Source organism: Xenopus laevis, chromosome 1L (genome assembly GCF_017654675.1).
Source record: "Xenopus laevis strain J_2021 chromosome 1L, Xenopus_laevis_v10.1, whole genome shotgun sequence".
In the NCBI taxonomy this organism is placed as follows: Eukaryota; Metazoa; Chordata; class Amphibia; order Anura; family Pipidae; genus Xenopus; species Xenopus laevis.
This window is the reverse complement of record NC_054371.1, coordinates 56,251,916-56,268,507: the sequence shown is the minus strand read 5'-3', so window position 1 is coordinate 56,268,507 and position 16,592 is coordinate 56,251,916. Positions and strand designations below refer to the sequence as shown.

Genomic DNA, 16,592 nt, shown 5'->3' with positions numbered 1-16,592 from the left:
CTTCACTCGAATTTAGGGAATCAGCCCCTTAGCTCTGAACTAGGGATGCACCAAATCCAAGATTAGGGTCAGGATTCAGTCCGGAATTCGGCCAGGATTCTGCCTTTTACAGCAGGATTCGGATTTATTTGAATCCTTTTGCTCCGCCGAATCGAATTTGAATCCTAATTTGCATATGCAAACATAGGAAGTAAAAAATGTTTTCCCCTTCCCACCCCTAATTTGCATATGCAAATTAGGATTCGGATTCGGTTCGGTATTCAACCAAATCTTTCGCAAAGGATTTGGGGGTTCGGTCGAATCCAAAATAGTGGATTCGGTGCATGTATGGAAGCCTAGCATTTATCCTCATACTGTCTGATATGCTTTTTCTGCAGATTATCAGTTCTGCCTGCAATTCTTAGGTGTAGGTTGCAGAAATGATGGCAAACAAAAAAGTTTTCTTAAAAAGGAACATTTAGGGGCTGATTTTTGAAAGTTTGCAGAACATTCATTTCTTCAAATCATGCTTTTTACTACAAACTGACACATTTTCCGCATAATTACTAAATGAATGATTTTTTGAATTGTGTAAAAACCATAAAATCTACAAGTAAAAAAGTACAAGTAAAAGCTGCCGAGGTCATGTAGAAGTCAATGGAAGTTCCCTTTCTATTTCTTGCAAAAATCAGCTTTTTGTTTTCCGGTTTTACAGGTTTTCAGAGAGCAAAGCATTAAGGGGCTGATTCACTAAGCTCGAGTGAAGGATTCAAATGAAAAATACTTCGAATTTCGAAGTATTTTTTTGGTACTTCGACCATCGAATTGGTTAAATTCGTTCGAATTCGAACGAAATCGAACGAATCGAACGAAAAATCGTTCGACTATTCGACCATTCGATAGTCAAAGTACTTCCCCTTTAAAAAAAACTTCGACCCCCTACTTCGGCAGGTAAAACCTACCGAAGTCAATGTTAGCCTATGGGGAAGGTCCCCATAGGTTTGCTAATCTTTTTTTGATCGAAGGATTTTCCTTCGATCGTTGAATTAAAATCGTTCGAATCGTTCGATTCGAACGATTTAATCATTCGATCGAACGAAAAATCCTTAGATCGTGTGATCGAAGGATTAGCGCTAAATCCTTCGACTTCGATATTCGAAGTCGAAGGATTTCAATTCGAGGGTCGAATTTCGAAGTATTTTTAACTTCGAAATTCGACCCTTAGTGAATCTGCCCCTAATTGTTGTACTAATTTTGCATTAATGAAAATTTCGGGGTTTTCAAATTTTTTCAAAAGCTACTTTTCTTCATACTTTTTTCATTCGGATCTTTTAATAACTTTCATGGCATTTGTAATTTTAGAGAAATAGAGTTTAATTGTGGTTTCAAAAATCTCTAATACCACTAAAATTTGACCTTTAGTAAATGGGCCTCCCCGTATTATAGAGTCAATAGTGACTAAACTTGACCTTCATGTTTGGAATTCTAAACAGCTTTCAAAGGTACAGTAATTAAAAATGTTCAATGATTTGATTTTGAAATATATGAAAAACAGTAGAATGGCTAATGACAGCAGTGTCTGGTCCTTTCTATTCTCTGCACTGCTTTTCTTGCGGTCTCATCTAATCTCATTACTTCAGGACTTAATCATTATCACCCTAATGGGGTAAACTGTCATCTTTGCTGACTACATGTACCATTGAAACAATGTAGGAGTAGTCAGCTTTCCCCCAGCCAAGATCCCACTTACCACAATGCCTTGCATATTGCATTCTCCTTGATCACTGAATTCCAAAATATCCAACACATTGTGGGAAATAAAGCCTTGAAGGAGAGCTGACTACTTCTCCACTAGCGGACTGATACAGTAGTAATTACATTAGTCCAAAAATTAAAACGGCATTTGACCGGTAGGGTCGCCCTAGATTCCTGGCGATGGTTGGAATAGCAGATTTCTATTAAAAGCAAAAACTCTAATATAAAATGTTCTGTATACTATAGAATCAATGATAGCTGGAAGCTAATTTCTATGTTGAAACTTGTATTGACATTAATATAATAATACAAATCTAAACTCAGCCAAATTACATGTCATAAAATAATATGAAACCAACTTTGCTCCTGGGCAAACTTCGGCTCAGTAAGGTTTTTGTTTTTTTCAAATAGCTTGTAAATGCTCAAATATTTGTTGAAGCCTTTTAATGTATCTCAAAAATCTAATAATGTGCCCTGTACTGTACTAAAGCTCTTGAGTTAGCAAAACACTAAAAGAATGAACAATGCTGGTTGCATGTAATGAGTTAGTTAATGACTGTTGTCTAGGGCCCACATGCACGCTACATCGAGCTTCATCTTCTCTCTTCATGTTTAGAACTTTGTTGGAATCAGTTCTAACAAGCCTTGTGGCATTATTATGTATTGTAATTAATGTTCCCTTGTGTTCCTGTTAATGTGTTCCTTTGCTTCTATAATATATTTAGGCTTTGCACCACTGGAGGGGAAACCACACATAACTGCACATTTGGATGCTCTTACAACACTTTGTTATATTTCTAGCCATGGTTTTTACTGCAGTCACTTTCCTGAGAATAAAAATGACATTAATATAAATTAATACTGACACCATTGAGCCTTGCTATATACACTATAACCCAGTTACAGCCCCTTCTCCTGTACATTGCAAAGGGATGTCTTTAACTTGCAACTGAATATATGTGATGCTCTGCAAAGTCCCATCTAGATTAATACCTGATTAAGCTCTGCTTTCAACTAAATGATTATTCTAGCTTCTCTGATGTTTAGAGTTTATCTCAATATTTTCTGCGACAAACGCCGATCAAATCTGCTCGGGCTTTTTACGCTTACGTATTTATTATTACATTTTCCCGAAAATTAGCTTTGCACGAAAAAATCCAATTTTTTTTGATTTTTCACCGGGGTATTGTACGAAACTCAGTGCACATCAAAAAAATCATTGGGACTTCTCCCATTGACTTAAATGCAACCTCAACAGGTCTGAGATGCCAGATTTTCAGATTCGGACTTTCCCATACTCGACTTTAATAAATTCCTAAAAATTTGTGATTTTTTTAAAAGTCTAATTTTATAAAAAAAAAAAAACAATCACAATTTTTTTGGGATTTTTGCATTCAGAGTTTACTAAATTAAGGTTCAATGTATATAGGGGCACAGGCTGAGATGCTGTTACTTAAAAATATCAGTTTGTGTAGCGCAATGTAGTTAAAAAGGTACTACAAATACTGAACTAATGTATAGTACATTCCACTTGTTTGGGAGGAGATGGTGTAAAACAGCTGTGAAACCTGTTATTTGTTAACAAGGTTTCATAAATGTCAACTATGCAAAAAATCAAATAGGTTTAAAAAAAATCAGGAATTGGTATAGAGGTAGCACCGCAGGGCTCTAACAGGATTCCTGTTTTTCCGAACAAGGTAGAGGCACATAATTTCCAATAATATTCTCAAAAAAAAATGTTGATAAACAATAAAAATCCAGAGTACACCAAAATAATGTACAAAAGTACTGATATATTTAAAATGAATCCAATGCAATTAAATCTTAACATTTTGCAAATATTTCATACAAGTGTCAGGGTTTAGAGCAGGTCAAATGGAGCAAGTGACTAGATGTTGGAGGTTTGGAATATCTACGTATAATATGGATACCCTCTACATCAGTATTAGGTCATGTGCGACCCTACTGCCATTTTATGGCCAATGTTTTTACTGAAGAAGTACAAGTCGTTAGCCCTGTCAATGTTTTGAAAAATGTCACTGCAGAGTTCACACACTCCCCCACCCTTTTCTAGTAAAACAGTGTGAAAAGTCTGAATTTTAAGGAAAAGCCTTTCTTTATATGGATGTGGGAACAAGGACAAGGTTACAGGTTTGTGGGAACACACACTTGCACTTAATTTCCCCTTGGTGTTGTCCAAACAAAAATGGGGTTACACAGTACAATAACATGGACAAAAGTTTAACCAAATAAAGTAACCCGTAGCAATCAAATGTTTGCATTCTTTATTCTAACAGCATTGGACCAGTAAAACTTAATTGCAGATTGTTTGCTTTGGGTTACAAGACAGTATAATAAATACAAGGCTAATATTTGCCTCTATTACTACAAAATGAAAATACTACACCAGATTCCACCTGCAGCCTCTAAAAAAAACTCAGTGTGCTCAGTAAATCCCCGAGCAATGATAAGCTGTAAACTGTGGCTTTGACACTCAGATCTTGAAAGTTTTTAACATATGAGAGCTGTGATGTTCTAAGGCAAGGCTTGAAATTACAACAATATGCTTTTAGATGTGGGCGGCAGCACTGTCAGAATCAGGAGCTGAAAAGTTCTCTGTCACCGAATAAATAGAATAAGCCATGGTGACTAATGAGAAAACAGAACTTCTTAGCAAAGAAAAGGTCATTCTGAAAGTTTCCTTGCTCCCTGGAGATGGGCACTGTTCTACATCATTAATGTTCAATTTTGTCTGGTTAGAGAAAGTGTAATTATTAATTGAGATCACAACATCCCATACAGATTCAGCTGTATAAACTCTGCCGTTCTTCTGAATCTGTTGTTATGGGCAAATAATTGGATTAGAAATAGCATCAATTGTTCCATATAAGTATACGTCTTCCTTGCCTCTTTGTTATTGCATAATCTAATCACTGCTAGACTGCATGATTTCAGCATATTTATTTAATCATCGGTTAAATTGCTACCGAAAAGTAAACAGTTTCAGGCTTTCCCTGACATGCTCAGTGACTACTGGGGATTTTATGAAAATGTCATTTTAATGTGTTGATTGAATGGGAATAATAATACAAATTGAGAAACTCATTCAAAAGAGGATTTGTTACAATCTTTTTTATTGTGGAGAAATCTGTGTGCCGTCAATATTGCTATAAGTAGTGCCGTGTCTAGTGAAGCTTATATTCTTTTTCACATTTATATAAAACACTAGGGTCAATTTCACTTGGACCCAGTTAACCTACCTACTGTAAATATTTCTGGAGTGTGGAAGGAATCCCTTAATGCACAGTAAGTACATCCAATCTACCCAAGGCATCTCTCTTTTCAAATTGTGATATGATGCAATTTGTGGCAAAGCCTAGGTTGTTTTTATTTTAATTCATAGTCACATTTTCTTTTTAAATAAAAACCTTGGCAGATTTTAGGAGGCAGATTTAGATTGGGAAAAAAATTTAAAATTTAGATTTTGACACAATTTGCAAAATCATCATAGCAGAAGAATCAATCATTTAGAAATTTGCACTTCGTTGTCCTGGACTCTGACAAGCATAATAAATACCACCCAAACGTGTCTACATCTGAGCTAGCTATTTGTGTTTGTTTATTAACCAACACCCAGTGTGCAAAGTACAATTTTGGGAGCGAGTCTCCAGCACGACAATATATCGCCTTTCCAACAATTCCAGCATAATTGCAGCAACAGCATAGCTATGGGCCTAATGCAATTTCAGCTGATGGTTTAAAATGAGCACCGTTTCAACACAAAGTAGACTCTTTTTTTAGCTGAATGTTGTTGAACTCTAGCTGCTGTCACTTCCGGTGTTAAAATGATGTCTGCACATGATGTATTAGGTGCAATTTTGCTGTGTCAATTGACACAGACAGTTGTGGAAAACCTGGAGGTACTTCCATCTTCAGAGGTGACATCAGCTCTAGGGTTCCCCTGTCTCAATAGGTGCACTGCAGATGATTCTCAATAGGGGGCAGTTAAGACCAAAAGAGTAGTACCTTTAATTAAATGGCAGCAAACTTTGCTCACCTGTGGCTCATAAAAGAGCCCCTTTGACTTTTGTTTATGTCATCTCTATCCAAAAATAGGATAAAAGGAAATAGGCTGCACTTCTTCTCCTGGGTTTTCTGTATAGACCTATAATCATAGGCTTGACAATTTAATCATAGGCATGTTTCTTGTCTAGTATTCCCACACAGTGATCCCATGTCATGCATAATGGTACAGTGTGATCTAGCCCCTTGACGGAACATGGGCCATCTTGCCTGAAGGCTAAATATGGTCATAGATGTATGCGTGTATGGCAGGAGACAAGTTATGATATCGGCAAAAGATTTGGATATCAGTCGGCTTGTCGATCGGGCTGGCTGGAAAATTTTGATTAGGCGCCTTTGAAGGCTGTTACTGCTGAGTCATCAAATACAGGTAGAATTGTATTATTTCTAACTGTATGGGGCCTCCATTCACTAAGTTCGAGTGAAGGAATAGAGGAAAAATAGTTTGATTTTCGAATAATTTTTTTGGCTACTTCGACCATCGAATTGGCTACTTCGACCTTCGACTACGACCTTCGAAACGAATGATTCGAGCTAAAAATCGTTCGACTATTCGACCATTCGATAGTCAAAGTAATGTCTCTTTAAGAAAAACGAATTGCGCAAAATCCTTCGACTTCGATATCCGAAGTCGAAGGATTTTAATTCGCCAGTCGAATATCGAGGGTTAATTAACCCTCGATATTCGACCCTTCTGACCCTAAATCTCACAATTCAGCTCTACACATTAATTGAAAAAGAACAATGCAGGAAAGATCGTAATTGTTACATCTATGGCCACCTTAACAGCTACCAGATTTAGAGTGACATTTTCTTGTTGCCCTGGATGCTGCCTATGAAGTGACATGTTTATTAAAGTAATGACAGGAACAATGGAAGCCAGTTTATGGTTTATTGTTAAATAAAAGTAAAATCTTATCTGCCCTCTTATCTACTTGTTTAATCACCAACCCTGGCTTTTACCCACCTCCTCATGACAGCTTGAATTGCTAGATCAGAGATTTTATTTTATAGCACTAAAGAGATAATTATTATTATTCCCACACTTTCTCTGGGGTTGGAATGTTTGGGTTTAAGTGAGACAGTACCCTGCAGGAATTTTCTTTGTTACCCCACACTCAACAGGTGCAATCACTAATTTTGCCAGCTGCATAAATACTGTGTATAATAAAATTAGTGTCCAACAACTTTGTAATGTGTCCATTAACGTTATACCACAGGCCATAATTTAGTGGAGTTAACACAGCGTGCAAAGTCCTTCAGGCTTTATTGAAATTATACAGAATGACGATGTTGACAAAAAAATACGTTGTGCACTTTAATTTACCATGAAAGTTACATTTCCAGATAGTTACTAGCTGGCCTTATTAAATCTAAACATAATGTAAAAAGTGGTAAAGTATCCAATAAATACCTACTGGCAGATTTATCAACTCGTGAAAAAATATAGATTTTTACTCACCAGGGGAAAAACGTTTTGATTCAGTTTTTTGCATTTTTCACCAAGCAACAGTTTTCATTCATAAAAGCCTTGAACAATATATTTCTTGATATATAGAATTGAGCTCTTTTAGTCATTAAAATAATTGTGTGAAGTGGGCTGAAAAGAACCTTGCTAAATGAAGTGATAATGTGCATATTCTTTACATTTTTCTGCCACCAGCAAAAAAAGCCCAAAACTTTTCAACAAATGTGAATAAATAACAATGTCTTAAGTGTGTTTACAAGTGGACAAGGTCTTTATTTCCTACTAATTATAAAGTGTAGTAACTCAAAGTCAGATTTTATTCAACACTTATAAGAACAGAACATTCTAGCATGTGTCAGCAATGAGAGCAATGTAGTTAATAAATGGAGCTGCACAGCATAGTCCCATTGAAAAGTAAAACACAGTGTAAAAGTTCCAGGGGTCCAATAATAATAAATTCCTTTTACTTATTTATAAGGCGGAACAAGTTATTAAACAGTTTAAAAACTAATCAGTCCTTCCTCTGACTTCCAAAAGGAAGTTTGAGTTTGCAAACACAAACATACTGTATCGATACTAATATGGGTTTCTATATGTACAGTACAAGGGAGTATTTTATTTGTTGCCTGCAGGGAATGATTGTGTTCTTATGGTGATGTCACATAGTCAAAGAGTTGGCCCTAGGCAAACGGCACCTGGATTGGCCTCCAGCTGACTCCCAGTTGACTTGAACATGAAATACCTGACAGCCCCCAGTACGGGAGCTTCTCAGCTTGAAAACACACTAGTGACGTTAGATGTTTGAAATTGAAGTCAGAGGTGGTTGATTTCCTTTTTGTGACTGCACCAGATCTGTAAAAGATAATTCATAAAGTTGTAGATTATGAAGTGGTTAAATATATGTTGTTATACTTGTGAAGTGAGGTTTGCACTACACAAGTGTCTGACAACAGAGGGACTGCTGGTATCTTTATAAAGCTATGTTGCTCCATGTGGTTCAGGTAATAGTATTTATACTGTCTGCTCCTTTTACTGTCCCCCCACCAAATTCTTTAAGTTGTGTGAGGCTGTGAAAGAAATGTTTATACATCGAATACAAACTCATGTAATGTTTTATTGTGACAAGAAAATAAGCAAGAACGTTTTAACAACTATATATATAAATTATTTGACAACTATTTGAAGCCCTTCACACACAACACATGTCCTAACTAAATAGAATTGCCTACATACAGTTTTACTTTTTCTTAAAACTATAGAGCGTTTGAGAAGTATAAGTCTTGCAGTTAACATATACTGTTATTCTGTAATGTTGCTTTTAATATAATATAGTGCTAGTGAAAAGTGAATTAAGGACATGATGGACTTTAGTTACTTTCCTGTGTCACACACCAGTAATATTCTTATCTTGTTTTTATTCAGCACTCGGGCCGGTGCCAGCGCAGTGTTTGTGCCGAGGCTTAGAACTTGACTGTGATGGAGCCAAATTACGCACTGTCCCTTCTGTCTCTCCAAATGTAACCATCATGTGAGTAAAGCTGGACAAAGAGTTTTGTGTATCTCTTAAAATCAGTTATCATTACATCGATCAACTGTTAAATGGTGTCATTCTAAATATTGTCAGTGTTAAATGTTAAATAATTTGTGGTATAACTAGCCACATATGGGCCACCCCCTCCCCCTTCGGAATGGTCCGTCAGCATGCTCCCGGCGCGCATGCCAATGATTGCCTTGGCCCTGTTGCAGGCCCAGGTGCAATCCCACCCCCTGCACCCGTGGTAGTTACGCCACTGTTTGTTGCATGGGGTCCCTTATCCAGAAACCCGTTAACCAGAAAGCTCCAAATTATGGGGAGGTCATCTCACACATTTTTGTTAATTCGCAGATTCACTAACGCTAGTGTTACTTCGCACCCTTACGTCTGGCGAATTTGCGCAACGGACGTAACTACGCAAATTCACTGACGAATTATTCTGAACGCTACCTTTTACCCCAGACTTCCTTCGCCACCTCAGACCAGGCGAAGTGCGATAGAGTGGATAGGGATTGCTTCAAAAATAGTTAAAACATTTTCTAAGTCCCAAAAAACGCTGGCGTTTTTTCATTTTTTATGGGTGATGGGCTGAAAAAGATCGAAATTTTTTTTTGGGGCTCCCCTCCTTCCCCCCTACATTTCCTAACTCAAGGCACCTTAACTATACAGTGGGCACATGTGTAGGGCAAAATAAACATTTTATTTGCTGTTTTGAAGGTTTCCCAGGCTTATGTAGTGATGCTACATATACCTCCATTGTAACTTGAATTTGGCGCCGTATGCAAATTAAGCATCGCTAGCGTAACTTTGCTTTGCTTGGCGAATTAACGCTAGCGCTACTTCGCAACCTTACGCTTCTCCTGAGTGCAACTTCGGATTTTAGTGAATTTGCGTAGCGCTGGCGAAAATATGCCTGGCGAAGGGCAGTGAAGCGTGGCGAAGTGGACGCTGGCGCAAAAACGAATCTTAGTGAATGTCCCACATAGACTCCATATTAAGCAAATAATTCTAATTTATAAAATGTTTCTATTTTTTCTCTCTGTAATAATAAAACAGTGGTACTTGATGGTAACTAAGTTACACAAATCCATATTGGTGGCGAAACAAACGTATTGGGTTTATTTCATGTTTAAATTATTTTCAGATGATTTAAGGTACAGTGATCCATCCATTTAACAAAAAGATAGATTATCCAGAGAATCCCAGGTCTATTCATGTACAAAGCTGTTATATTACAAACATACACATACGTATATGTATTAGATTAGATAGATAGAGAGATAGAGAGATAGAGAGATAGAGAGTTAGATAGATAGATAGATAGATAGATAGATAGATAGATAGATAGATAGATAGATAGATAGATAGATAGATAGATAGATAGATAGATAGTAGATGTACAGTGCCTTGGAGAAGTAAAAAAAAATATGATTCCCTATTCAGACTTACAGGCTGGTTTAACACGGTCAACATTTGGGTTTATAGCCAGTGTGGTACATACAGATGTCTGACATGTGGACAACATATGCTATTTCTGTACCCTTCTTGTTGATAACATGAATAATTGCCAAGGGAACAGAACATTCTCATTTTAATTGTTGCGTGATAAAACAGAGATAATGAAGAAGAATGACAGGGTGGGCCCTGATCAGTAGGTTTATACCAATGTTAAATCTGATGACAGCAAATAAGTATTCTGTTTTCTAGGAGCAATCCATCACATAAATAGTAAAACAATAGCAATAACAATGCATGTTTTTTTAATTTACTCTACAAAACCATACACATGTCTGTGAGATTATTTGGTAAAATACACTGTTATTGCTCGTAATGAGACAGATACAATACATTTTGTCAAGGCTTAGTTACTTCCCTCCTGCATTATGCCTAATGGACACCACCTGATAGGGAGAATGGTTTTAGTTGTGTGAGGTTTCATGGTATCTAGGATTTATTAATAACATGTGCGATCATCCTTCTGTCTGTTTCTACTCAAGCAAGCAAATGAGCAGAGGGAATGTGCCGTCTCCAAACTGTTTTTATAATGCCAATAAAGGTTATATATCATTGTCTTTTAAATAAATCTAAAATACTATAACATTTTTGTTTTATTCGTATGTTTAAATGTTTATAAAACATAGTGTTCTCTGCTGAACTGAATATTTTATCTCTATTTTGTATTTTGTTTTGCTCTGTGGGATAAGAAAAAAGTACTTTTTGCTGCTAAACATTGACAAATCTGAAAATTTAGATCTGAAAATCTGAATCAGAAAATTCATCATATTTAAAGAAAGAATCAATGGAACCATAATCATTTTCTAAAAGTAGGACAGATATTTTCGTTAGTTAATTGTAATTGGTAAAAGTGTGAGAAAATAGTTGTACTAGTACAAAAAGGAATTGTTGGATACAACAATAAATTCCCTAAATTATGCAAGTGTTTTTCCTTCTGCTGTTACGTGAGAATTGGTGGCAGTATTTTCTGTGTGCCAGAGCTTTATATGTCAATGTATGCATTTATCACATGACACCATCTGTAACATATTTTTAAGTTCCTTAAATTGCCATTAAAATGAAGTCAGAAATGCATTAGTTGAAATAAAGCAAAAATGTTTGAATAAGACAAATATTTCTTAACTGAGTCCGATAATATTCAGTTAATTGGGCTAAGGAAGTTATGCCTGTGTCATTAAACAGCCATTAACACAGATATTTTGGGGATTATTTGCGAAAACCTGAATTTTTCCATATGTATTATACCCTGAAGCTGCTAAAAGTCCAAATCCAAAAATACTCCATCTCAAACCTGTTGAGGTCATGTAGAACTCAATGACAGATGTCCCTTTTACAAATTGAAGATATTGTGATCTGCTCTAGGCTTCATAACATAATCGAAAAAATTTAGCGAATCGAGTGTCAAATCCGAAAAATCTATACGATCCGAGTTTTTTCTTGTTTTTTTCAAGTCTTTTCCTGCATAGAATTTTTAGAGGTATTGTATTGATAAATAAGTTAAAACCGTGGATGGGAGTTAGGTTGAGTTTATTTTAATAAAATAATGAGATGAGTTTTAGTAATTAACCCCCTATATATATTGTATTTCCAAACTGTCACACAGGCTGTTTTGTTTAGAAGAACAATCAGAACACTCACCATTCTTTGTAGACCACTTCCATCTTCATCAGTGAGAAGTACTGAGATAAAGGTGCCACAAATGATATAGATAGTGCTGGCATTTATGGTTCCTTAAAAACAAATGTTTTCATAAACTCGAAAAAATACAAAACATCAACTTGGCTAAATGCTTCAGATAGATTGCCATTGACCTCTACAGAAACTCTGCCACTTTTAGTTACTGAAGTTTTGATTTTAGTTACTGAAGTTTTTGACATTTGAATTTTTTAGATTTGATAAACTTAAATAGACTTGAATGTTTTCTTTGCTGAGATTTTCTTGAACTACATAAAAAAACTTACATTTCGATAAATCTGTCCCTTAGTGCAACATAAAAAGGCATAAAAAGGCTCAGTACAATTAATCAAATTTAGTGATGAGTGCATCTGCCCCACTTTGCAGAAAAATTCATGAAACTGCTGAAAAATTAACAAAACGGTGAAAAAATTGCGAAATGCATTGAAGTCTGTTATATTTATTTTATAGAATGCTTTACCACAGCTGAGTAAGCAGCTCTAGAAGCGCTCTGTTTGTTTAGGATAGCAGCTGCCATATTAGCTTGGTGTGACATCACTTCCTGCCTGAGTCACTCATATCTCTGAGCTCAGATTACAGCAGAGAATGGAAGGGGGTGGGGAAGAGGAGCAAACTGAGCATGCTCACGCCTGGGGCAAGGAGGTTTAAGCTGAATGCAGGAAGTCTGATACAGAAGCCCATGAGTACACAATAGAAGGAAAGAATTTGGTGTTTCCTTTGACAGAGGACTCAGAGCAGCATTACTTTGAGGGTTTACTGGTGTATTTATATAGACCTTTCTGATAAAGGTTACTTAGTTTTAACCTTTCCTTCTCCTTTAACATTGTTATTATAATACATTTGTAATGCATTTAAATTGCCTATTCTTAAATGTTTGTTCTTCAACATTTGACCAATACACGGTTATTGCTAACCAGATTGCGCCACAATCAAGAAAAAAAAATACAATCAGTGATAAAATTATTATATTTGTACAAAATGGGTAATATGTCTTTATACATGACATAACTGTAGATTGGTGTGCCCTTTTGTTTTGCTTATCCTCTTAATGATATCAGTGAGTACCATGCACCTTTAGATGCCCATATAGACATCTAAGCATTCATGTAGATTGTTTATGATTGATACCTGGTGACACTATGGACACTATTTCCAAAATTTGCACAACCCATTGCTCATAATTGGCTGAACCTTGCTGTACAGGAAATGCGAGAGAATATAATTAAACTGGGGTTAGTAGAATTTTGCTTAGGAGTCTGTAAAGGTTGTAATGAATACATGAAAAGCTATACTTAAATGCTGCTTTGCAGGTCTTTGCAGAATAACATGCTAAGAAAACTTGGGCCTGATGAATTCCGTATGTTTCCAGATCTACGAAAACTGTAAGTCAAAATATTATGTTCATTTTTAAAATTGTCTTACATTGCTACCATAGAATTAAACATGCAGTGGAATAAAATAGAAAATGAACGTCACTTCCAAGCACCTCTCCCACTTTCATCAGTTCTATCAAAAATACCACAATCTGGAAGTGTCTATTATGCAAAAGATCCACTTTTTATTTTATGCACAACGGCTGATAAACAGTAGCATGCCTTTTGTTTGCTGTTAATGAGATATTTGGGGATTATGGTTCTCCTCAGCTCATGAGCGTATTTAACTTGAGAATTTTTATTTCAACCTTCAATAAATAACATTCTAGTTCTGCTAAAATATTTTAGGCTTCACTTGAATGTCACTGCTCTTTGTCAATCAAGTGAAGATAAAAACTGAATGCTGATATTATAGTCAGTGATGTGCTTCTGTATTCTGGTTTTGTAGCCAGACTCATAAATAAGGTAAAAATCCTCAATTCACAGTGCATTTGGATGAAAGTAAAGTGCCCTCTAAATATTATTATTAAAAGAGGACTAAACCATCTCTATACATTTTTAACTAATAACTTCTCTGCAGAAGTCCCTACTCCTCAACCACATCCATACATGTAACTAAAGGTCCCCTACCCCCTCTCGTAGCATCTATGGACGTGCAGAGAAGTGGAGTTGGTGTCCACCATATTCTGGCCCATAACATCCTGCTTCTGCTCCTCTGGACACTATCACTGACCAGAAGCATTCACATTGGAAGCAAAAACCAGATCCACTGTGGATCGTCCTGGTCAATAATACATATTCTGAAAACTCAATATCCAATACAAGCCATAGACCAGTAATAACGATTATACAGACAAACAGGTTTTAAATCGATAGGAATATTCATAATAATCAAGCTTTTGCATCAACCCTAGCTAGAATATCATCCTCAATATTCCTTCAGACTGAAGCAGCCTCATATCACCCATGTGGCTTCATCCTTATTATGTATTTCTGTCCATTTGTCATTGAGGTCTCATTCATAGCCTCCATTCCAAAGACAGGATACCCTGTATACTTAAACATAAAAAAATGTAAAAATGGGCAATTAAACAGATTTAAAGAATGCTATATTTGTTCAGCTTATTTTTTTGCATTGTAATAATATTAACACTCTTTCTCTAAGAAGTTCGAAGGCAAATGATTCATTTCAAGCGACTGTGCACAGATTTGTGTAGACTTAGGGCTGAATTACTCTTTCATACTTATAAAGAGCTTTAGCTTTAATATTAAATGCTATGCTTTCCCTCCATGCAAATCAGATCTAAAATATACCTTTAAACAGTCAGATATGATTTGGCTGATATAATGTAAATGCAGGGTAGCACTGTTGCTGCTGGCTTACAAAGCAGTGTGATGGAAAATAAAGAGCCCACAGGACTCATAGCATAATCCCCTCATAGCATAAGGATGTCTGAATACTAATGTAATCTGTAGGTAGAGAGTCACTCTGATATTAAAGGACAGATTTAGCAAAATGTGAGCTTAGCACTTGCCACAGAATAATTCCCTCACTTTCTCTTCATTCCTATGGGATTTTTAGAAGCATATTTATCAATGGATGAAAGTTAGAATTGACCATATTAATGAAGAAGTCAGACTCGGTTAGTTTCTCTAGTCTTTAGTTTCTTTCTTCTCTTAGTTTCTATAAAACCGATGATTACTTAATGGGGTTTACAGACCACTATTCTGAGCTTTTTGTTGTTTAAAAAGTTTAGTATCAACTAAATGTACAACCAAAATGTTTGGCACAGTCAAAACTGGAACTTTTTATCGTAATTAAAATTAGGAAAGGCTTTGTGCACTTGGGGGTGCCAAATGTTAGGCACCTCAAGTGATTGTGTTTACTTACCTGAAACCCCGGGCTGGTGCTCAGCAGAAAACTGTAAAGGCCCAGGGTTATACCAGTGAGCACCACGGAGAGATCTTCTTCCGTCTTCCTCTTTCTTCACGCGGCTGCGCATGCGCAGTAGAACAAAAAGCCGAACTTTAACTAAAAGGTTGGCTATTTCGTTCAACTGCGAATGCGTCTGCCCCGGGAAATTTGAAGAAAGAAGAAGCCAGAAGAGGATCGATCCGTGGTGCTCACTGGTATAACCCTGGCCCAGTGCAGCTTCTTGCTCATAGGAGCACCGGCTCGGGGTTTCAGGTAAGTCAATACAATCACTTGGAGTGCCTAACATTTGGCACCCCAAGTGCACAAAGCCTTTCCTTCTCCTTTAAAAAGATGGACATTTAAAAAGTAGTTTTTCACTTTTTGTTGCCTTTCTTACTGAACTGTAAACTCTAAAGAGTGTTCAAAAATCCTGGTGTTCATGCTTATTGAAACTATAGATTTTTCCTCTTTATTCATTGTTCAAGTGATACAAATATATTGCGGTGGCTAAGCTATTGATCACTAAGCTGAGAAGCAAAAATAAGAAATAATAGAGAGCAAAATATTAGTAGTATGCAAGGATGCTATGAAACACCTTTTCAACTTTTAAAAATGTAAAGGGGAACATTTCAACCCTAATAAAGAAAGTTTTAAAGAGCTGAGCCAATGACAAGTCTCCACTGAACAAACTCCCAATTCAGACAAAAGTCTCAATTTATAGCAGCACGGCTTGGCACCATGGTGGGTAATACAGACACAAAGTAGCAGACACACATTTGGCACTTCCCATTGCTAAGCGCCATCAAGCATCCTTTAATGCTAACTTTCCTTTCACAGAAGATGGAGTAACATAAGAAAAGTTTGCTCACTTTATAAACACATAGCAACCAATCAGATAAGCTGACAAGTAATTAGACATGTACAGTGTCTTACCTTTAGACAGTTTATTACCCCGTGTAAGATTCTCTCTTACTCCCCAGCCGCAATATCTTTTCTTTATACCTTCCCATCACACAAAGATCTCTCATTGTTTTACTAACTCACATCTTCAATTGATCCATCTCAACTCAAATATTATATCGCCCAACTATATATCCTTCCTATCCTCCATCCCTTAGGGTAAGGCCAGACGAGGAGATTCGGGGAGATTTTGTCGCCTGGCGACTTATCGCCACGTCTTTTGCGCGACTATCTCCCCGAACTGCCTCAGCGACTTTTCCCCATAGGCTACAGCACAAAATCGCCTGCGCTAATGCACACGCGGCGATGCGTTTT

At 36.5% G+C, this 16,592-nt stretch overlaps 1 protein-coding gene across 1 annotated transcript in view; it reads left to right on the top strand.

The window, feature by feature from the left end:
• rxfp1.L (relaxin family peptide receptor 1 L homeolog) overlaps positions 1-16,592 on the top strand; it is a 118,238-nt gene that overhangs the window by 72,529 nt on the left and 29,117 nt on the right. The window contains exons 4-5 of the mRNA XM_018231112.2: positions 8,708-8,813; positions 13,340-13,411. Of these exons, the coding sequence (XP_018086601.1) occupies positions 8,708-8,813; positions 13,340-13,411 (178 nt within the window). The remainder of the gene's footprint in view (positions 1-8,707; positions 8,814-13,339; positions 13,412-16,592) is intronic.